The sequence below is a fragment of the Egretta garzetta genome, unplaced genomic scaffold (genome assembly GCF_000687185.1).
Source record: "Egretta garzetta isolate BGI_Z169 unplaced genomic scaffold, ASM68718v1 scaffold112, whole genome shotgun sequence".
Lineage (NCBI taxonomy): Eukaryota > Metazoa > Chordata > Aves > Pelecaniformes > Ardeidae > Egretta > Egretta garzetta.
In genome coordinates, this window is record NW_009258884.1 from 542,755 (window position 1) to 551,403 (window position 8,649).

Genomic DNA, 8,649 nt, shown 5'->3' on the forward strand with positions numbered 1-8,649 from the left:
GCCGCGCCCCCCAGCCCACCCCCGCCGCTGGCCAAGGCTGAGCCCATCAGCGACGGTGGCAGCACCTCTGGGATAACATATTTAAGAAGGGAAAAAAAAGCCCTGCACAATTGCAGCCAAAGAGAGGATTGGGATGATGTGAGAGGAGCAGCCCCGCAGACACCCAGGTCAGTGCAGCAGGAGGGCAGGAGGAGCTCCAGGTGCCAGAGCAGAGATTCCCCCGCAGCCCCTCGCGCAGCCCATGGTGGGGCAGGCTGTCCCCCTGCAGCCTAGGGAGGCTCACAGGGGAGCAGATCTCCACCTGCAGCCCGGGGAGGACCCCATGCTGGAGCACGGGGATGCCCAAAGGAGGCTGTGACCCCTTGGGAGGCCTGTGCTGGAGCAGGCTCCTGGCAGGACCTGTGGACCTGCGCAGAGAGGAACCCAGGCTGGAGCAGATTTGCTGGCAGGGCTGGTGACCCCGCAGGGGACCCACGCTGGAGATGTTCGTGAAGAACTCTAGCCTGTGGCAAGGACTCATGCTAGAGATGTTCATGGAAGACTGTCTGCTGTGGGAGGGGATCCCAGACTGGAGCAGGAGAGGAGTGTGAGGAGTCCTCCCCTGAGGAGGAAGGAGCAGCAGAGACAGCCTGTGATGAACTGACCCCAACCCCCATTCCCCATCCTGCTGAGGCAGAGGAAGGAGAGAAATTCAGGAGCAAAGCTAAGCCTGGGAAGAAAGGCAGGGTGAAGGTATCTTAAGAATTTATTTTATTTCTCATTACCCTACTGTGATTTGATTGGTAATAAATTAAGCTAAATTCCCCGAGTCGAGTCTGTTCTGCCCATGACGGTAATTGGTGAATGATTTCTCCCTGTCTTTATCTCAACCCATGAGCTTTTTGTTACATTTTCTGCCCTGTCCAGTTGAGGAGGGGGAGTGATAGAGGGGCTCTGGTGGGCACCTGGCATCCAAGCCAGGGTCAACCCATCACAACTGGGTTAATAAAACTGCACTTAAAAGAGATGCTTCCAAACATGTCCCCACCTATAAGGAGGACTACACCAACCCTGCTCAACTGTAAACACAAGCTCATAAAAATCCACTTCTCAAAGGTGTTAAAATTCATTACATAGAAAAGAAATGCTAAGTATTATTACACAGCTAAGCTGAAAACACAAAAGCTATAAAAACACAGTCATCACTAACAAGAGTAAGATGTCCCTGAAGAAATCACAAAAGAGAATGTGCATTAGGATTTTGCCGCTCTTTAGGCAAGCAGGATATTTTTATTCCAGTAAATGCTAGCAATAATATAGTATTCAAAGTTTTGTGAATTAGACCCTTTCAAACTCTTCGGCAGAATCTACATTAACAGATTTTTCTTCTACATTCATTTTTGCCCAAAGGCTTCATTGTCTCATTATGTAAATGACCTTTTCATATGAAAATTAAATGTTAAAGATGCTTTTGGTAGTTCTTCAATACTGCAAGTATCACATGGACATTCACGGTAATTCAGACTAACTATAACTTAAAAGAAAAAGCAACTGCTTCAAGCAATATAAAAAAATAAGAAATAACTTGGTTTTAAAGTACTTAAAAACTGAATGTCTTACTTAGAATTAACCTCCAGAACTTTCTTTCCTACACAGAAACTTAAACTAGGAAATCATCAGTTTATTATGAATACCAAAGACTAGACTGTAAAATGCAGTTCTAAAAACACGCATGCAGAACTTGAAGACCTACATATACAGCTTCACACACTTTCCACCTCATTGGATGTTCCTTGTAGAACCCAGCTAGCAGTCAACACGCAACTGGAGCTCACCTAAAGAAGAGCAGTTGGGCCGTTAAAACAAATGCTGCATGCTCCTGAGTGGCCTCCACTAAACACCAAGTCCTACATGTTATTCAAAATAATTCTGCAAGTTACCACCTTAGAGTACTAATAATTAAGTACTGCTAGCTACCTAGGATGCAGTAACAAAGCAGATAGGAAACGACGCTCATTACAAAGGCAAAGACTTATCAGTCAAGGACAGGCAGAAAAACTCACACTTCTTCTACTCATTAAGGACACCATTTCAATTCATAGGTGTCCGTAAGTACCTTACTCTGTAAGGTTCCACGGTGAGACACCAAACATTTCTTGGTGCACTCCCAGTCCCTTGATCAGCAGCAGTAAAACAACACTGCAGCTCCCATCCCAAGGAAGAACATACTGGAAGAACATACTAAGTCCTACCTGGCCCAGTAGGACTCCAGTGGATGCACAGCTCCCCGCTCAGCAAATCTTTAAAATTAATAGACTACTGTAAAATAACCCAGGAGGCCCTAAAAAACCCAGCTGGGCAGCTCTGGTTTACAACGGTCCTTGAAATAACTTACTGGACAGAAACAGTTCTGGTATTTGAAAATACACTTGTTCTACCCCTCCTCCATTTCTATTCTGTATGCTCACTGTATTTTGAGTTTCTTCTTGGACCAAAGAAGAGCAGGATTATTTTAAAAATAATTAGTAGCTAAGTCATACAGATGCCATGATAAGAGCTCAAGGACATACAAGTCATTAGACCTACCTGGCACTGCCCATATACCAAATTATTTAGAACAAATGTATGAATTCACAATGTAACCAAAAATATACTCAATTTTCAGAAGACATTCTGTAATTTTTAAAGTGACAGACATTAGTAACACTTGTTTTTTTCAGATACAGAAAAATCGGTCAGTCCTATCACAAAACAGCAGTTGTACAATAATTTTAATTTACAGAATTAAATAGACATAGCATGTCTCACTTAATCACATAACTTGCCAACGCTATGGTGTTTTTTATTCTCACAAAGCTTGTCATCCCTTCACAGGCCCATTTTTTGAATGCAATTTCATTTTTTTGAGTACTAAAGAACTGAATGCCGTATTTTATGAAATGAGAGAGTAAGCTGGCTTCCCTTTGAGCAAAAGAAAGGGGGTGGGGGTTGTTTTACTCATTTCTCCCATAGTGCCAGCAGCCAGAAAGCCTGATACTGTTACAGGTCAAGTACAACAGGACTCAAGTAGCCCCCTCTTTTTTTTTTTTTCCCTTTCACATTTCATTAGAGATGCTTCATATCATTCTGAGAAGCTTCCTAGTTTCTATTTTTGTCTTATTTTATTTTCTCTGTACGACACTGTCAGGTAGATTTAGGACCCTGATGTTATACTTCATAAAACCAAAGCTTTAGAAACTTCAAGATGAACAGAAATATTTCATAGAATCTATCAGGTTGGAAACTATCTCAGGAGGTCAACTAGTTCAACCTTGTGCTTGAAACTGGGTCAACACTGAACTCAGACGAGACTGCAGAGGGCTTTGTCCAGGCAGGTCTTGAAAACCTCTAAGGATGAAAGTTCAACAACTTTCACTGGGCATGTATATTTAAAAAAAAAAGGCCTGCTGTTAGAGGAGCAAAAACTAGAAACTGATTAGAAAGAGGTGGCCATGAAAATAACTGATTTCATTGATTAAAATACAAGAAATGAAGCAGAACAAGCAACAGTTATACGAGCTATGAGATATATAGGCATATAATCTATAAAACAAATGTTTTGAGTACTCGATTTTAGTCTACATCAATATAAGAAAATATATTATGTACATAACAGTCCAACAGTGTACTTTTAGCTTATATCAAGATGTTTAACACACACAATGAGGATTTGCTCAGCTTATCCTTTAACTTCCAGCCACCATGGCTGGAACGGTATTATCTATTTATGCTCATTTGGCAGCTTTCCTGACCACTTTGATTTGAATCTCTAGTAACATGCTGACAGGACAAAAATGCATCCAATATTATGAGACTACTATTATTTAGACACACCATTCACCTGTTGAAGTGAGAAACCAGAGGACTCCCAACATTTACTGAATGATATTTCAAAGTTCTGAGGGCTTTTTGCTTTAAGATGTTCAACTGTTTCTGGTTTATGAAATGCCTACGTTCTTAAATCCTCTTTCATCAGACTTACAGTCCTGTGTGCACATCCAACACCTGAGCACTTACTCACCAAGTTACTGCCTTGCCTGGTACGGCTGGACTAGGGAACCATCTAAGAATTACTGAAATCCTATTAGAAGGTATGCAATCAGCTCCCTCAGAACCACAGCACTCACAGAAGCCTAAGCAGAAGGCAACGTTTTCCTTTAATTTCGAAGTTTTCAACTGGTATTTTGTAAAGAACTTCTAAAGACCACAAAAGGCATCTCAGGAAAGGAAACTTACTGTTAGTTGACTTAAGTTCATTATACATTATACATTCCCATATATATATATGGGAAATGTTCCTCATTTCCCATAGGAAATAACTTGGGTAGTTACAAGTAAGAAGAGGTTGAAAACCACTGAGTACACTTCTCTAAAACTGGAACCTGAAGTAAAAGAAGAGAAAGCGTTTGCTGCAACTTAGCAGATGAAGAATTATAGATAAATAACCTCTCTTCTAATAGTAGCCTCTTTTCATCAGTTTGTGGAAGTCTAAGTAGCCACTTGTGCATCGTAGTACATGTTGAGCAGAGACTGCTGAGGTATCCTCCCCAATCAAGCATCAGAACTGAACACCAAAGTTGTGAAATAATTACTGCTCTGTGAATTTGAGTGGCTACTTGCAGCTCTACAGATTTATAAACAGGAAGTGTGAAGCTATGCATTCATACCTGCTTTAGTCATATGACAGAGCCCTAAAGCCATCAAATACTGGCTGACATAACAAGTTTCGCTGTATAATCTAGACTGTCTCAACAGTGGATCCTATTCATTCTGATAGCTTAAAAAAAAAAAAAAAAAAAAAAAAAAAGAAGGCTGAGAGAGATTAAGCATTTACATCTCATGCACCTGAAAACTCAAAGCTCCTTAAACAGAAGGACGCAGGTTTATATTCCTAGAAAACAACATATCCTGAAGAATGTTCACCTACATATGGTGTTCAAGCACTGTTTTTCAGATATGAGAGAAAAAGAAAGTAAAACAATTGCCTTCATGGGAGACAGAAAGATGAGAATAAACCACTAAAATGGTTCCCTGATAATTTTTCCTAAAAATGCATCCAAGACTTAATTTCACAGCCTGGAATAATAAAAAGTCATCTTCTATGGGCTCAAGGGCTAAGTCCACGGATTTTATCACCAGGTTGAGATCAAGACACCCTCAAATAGATGATTATATATTTGCACAAGTTTTCCATCATCCTTTTGTCAGATTTATTACATCTATACGCTTGAGGATGTTAATGATCAGACACCAGATATATATGCCTTGATTTAAATAAAACAAATGTAGCTATTTTTCAAATTCAATCAAGACACAAAAGGTCATTAGCAAGATTGATCCTCTGCCCATCACATAACATTAGTGGTTATTGGAAAGCCTTCTAACTAACCTTTTTGTGGATTAAAGCGGGGTTTCATCGCTTTGATGGGCTTGTTCTCCAATCAGTAGCATCTTTGAGATACACAAACAGGAAAGAAAACTGTCTTCAAAAACTGCTATTTCATGGCCTCTCCAGAGGCAAATCCTGTGAAATTGATACACCTGCAAGTTTTGCCTCAATATTAGCTGGCAGTTTAATTGCATGCACATTCTTGAAAGATGGCACTATTTTTGTTCTTTCCTTTTGCTCTTTTTCTCAGAGATCACTGTGCATAACAAACCAACACACAAGATCAGCAGCCACTCGTTTCTCCAAACAGTGTACTAACTGACCACGCTGACGCTGTGGCAGTTCCCCCCTTCCTCCATCCCAGCATACAGGCAACCAAAAATTTACCTTGCTTTAAGGAAGAAAAAAACCACCTGCCTTCCTCTCCAGCACAAATCTGACAGATTCATGATTATTCACTGACACTTCTTTTGCTTAAGTGGTTACCTGACTGAATATTTAGCATACATAAGCTGAAAATGGCCTGAGTTAGCATGGCCTGTTCTAAGTAGCATTCACAGAAACTTTGACTATAGATTCTATAATCTCATCATTTTCAAGTACCTTTGTAGATTTACCCTCAGTCTGCGACTATATTCTGAAAGTTACTTAGGCAGAATACATTAACAGTCACTGCAAAATACAGTCCTTAGGGATCTGAAATAAGTTGGCCATCAACACCACATAGCCATCTCTTTCCTGGGCAATTCTCAGAAAGAACGAGCAGCCAGACAGCCTGATGAACAGAGCAGTAGTAAAGGAGTCAGAAATCAGATGCACATGTTGGAAAAAGCACCAAACCCAAAGGGATACCGACCGAGCTAGGGAAGCCTGCCTGACTTGTGGCAGTGTGCTAGGAAAAAAAATTGCTGTTGGATCTTAGGGCTAAGAAAAAAAAAAAAAACAAACTACAAACCCAAGACCCACATTACCAGTTTATGCCACCACAAACTTAGTTTGATAAAACAACCAATAATCTTATGTGGAGTTTGGAATGAAGCACTTCTTTTACTTCACCTATCATGACCTGCCCCTGAATTTCACCTCCTCACAAAGAAGTCATCCTCAGAAGGAGATCTACAGGGTCAGGAAGAGCTCTCTCCACGCCTCTTCCACAGCAATAGTCAATGTAGTGCCTCTGCCTACTATAAATAAGATGACTGTAATTTGGCAATATTTGTAACAAGAGAAGAGATGTCTAAAATAGCATCCCTTACTTTTCGCTCCCAAACTACACAACCAGACACAGATTTTACATGGAAAAAGGGAGACTAACAAGACTCAGTGTGACCTGCGCTGGTGGACACAAGACAACATCATGGCCATCCCACACGGCCACGTCATCCACAGGGCAGTCAGCTGTCTGTGCTTACGAGCAGGGAAAAGAAAAAAAAAAATTGCAGTACCATCTCATGCTCAAGGGTGAAAAAGGCCATTAACACTAGACTGCTCTCACATTTTCATCTCCTTGAATAGAAGTTACATTTTAGCTACAGTTATTTATATTGTGAGTGTTTAACCACAAAAACTCTCCTCACCTTCACAACCTTTGGTTACTCCCAAAATGGAACTGCAGTACATAAAATTGCGGCTATTCACAACTTAAGTCAGGCTTATTTTCTGAAGCTTCCAGAGCCAGCAGCACTCACCGCGCTTTTCCAGATATCTTCAACAACTGAAATTAAAACTAGCTTCACTCCTTCTACAAGTATAGTTAACCACTACTGATTATAAATGAAGAATTCACGGTTGAAGCATTTGTACAATATCAGCCAATATCAAACTTACTTGGCATTTATTGACCAGGGCACAATGTTAGAGATGGTAGAGCTAGTTGGACATAAATATATTTGGCTTTTTTTTTTTTTTTTTTTTTTTTAACATTTACATTTATTCATTATCACTGTTTGCTGCTTGCATCCACAGAAATGCCATAAGTACCAGCATGGTTCTGTGCAAGTAAGAATGGCCTAACAAACAGTGTTTTGATAACGAGCCTGTTTTATACATACAATGATTCACTGGTTAAATAAACAATATAGTTATTTAGCAAAACATCAGTTTATATTGGAGAGCCTAAAACAACCTTTCTGTTCTCCTACAGAAAAGCAGTATTAAATGCCTCATACGGATAGAATAACATCAAAGAAAAATATTACGTTCACTGTACAAGAAATAATTTGAAATAACTTTAAAAAAAAAAATCAATCTTGTTTTTATGTCAAGTAAACTTTTAATTACGAAACATCCAGATCAACTTCCCAGATTTTGAAGCAGTATACGAGTTTAAATCTATCTTTAGAGTTCAAAACATTTGTTTTTTCTTATTTATTAACTTTGGAATATACATCCTGACCAAATAAATGTATTTTCCACCAAAGAACTTATTTCAAACACTTCCTGTTACATTCAATTTCACACCTCTACCAAGCTACATTTATGACTCCAGCTCCTCTAAAAATACATACACCAATGCTTTTGAAGACTTCCTATACTTTCACTAAAAGTGAAATTCTTCAAGGCTGTTATGTTAAAAATGTGTAACGAAAGTGAGTTTGAATCACATATTTGTTTCTTCTGCTTGGCAGTACGTTGCTCCATTTCCTATTTGACATGGCATCCCTCAGAGGCCCCACCGTAAAAAAGAAAATTAAAAAATATTTAATAAAAATTCCATTTTGCATTAATTTGTTTCTCTTTCAATTAACACTCAATGTTTCCTCCCAGTTTTCCCTGATCAATCATTACACACTTCTGAGATGTAAGTAGAAATAAAAAGGGCAGCCATGTATTGGTTTTGAGCTTATGAATTTTATCAATGCTTTAAATATCAAACAGGTGAACTGCTTTAACTGTCAGTACTACACCACACGAATCCACAACGGACTTAATTATAAAAAACTACCCTTCCTGCAAGCCATTTACCGTCGAAAATTACTGTCCCTCTTTGTCCTTGGACTTGGATATCAGTTCTAGAGCAAGATAGCTGACAGGGTGTAGCTTGCCCGTCGCCTTGGAGCCCTGCAGCTGCAAGCATTCAGCATTTCGCTTGTTTATGTTTCCCCTTCCTCTTTACATTCTCCCGGAGGAATCTAGAACCGGACTAAAACAGCACCAGACAGAATGAAGCGTTAAGAGCTACATCCATCTTTCAACCTCGAGATGCAGATGCGTGCTGCCTGTCAGGGAGAGCAGCGAGTAAA

General features: G+C 39.8%; 1 protein-coding gene across 5 annotated transcripts in view; it reads right to left on the minus strand.

Annotated features, from left to right (window-relative positions):
* The window catches only part of USP32 (ubiquitin specific peptidase 32), a 79,558-nt gene extending 70,975 nt beyond the window's left edge, over positions 1–8,583 (minus strand). For 4 of the 5 annotated variants that reach the window (XM_035889556.1, XM_035889555.1, XM_035889553.1 and 1 more), the window contains exon 1: positions 8,372–8,582. In XM_035889556.1, the coding sequence (XP_035745449.1) occupies positions 8,372–8,483 (112 nt within the window). In that variant the 5' untranslated portion in view covers positions 8,484–8,582. Of the gene's footprint in view, positions 1–8,371 lie in introns of all 5 variants that reach the window. The other variant, XM_035889554.1, reaches the window with a different exon arrangement.
* Positions 8,584–8,649: the final 66 nt, after the last annotated feature.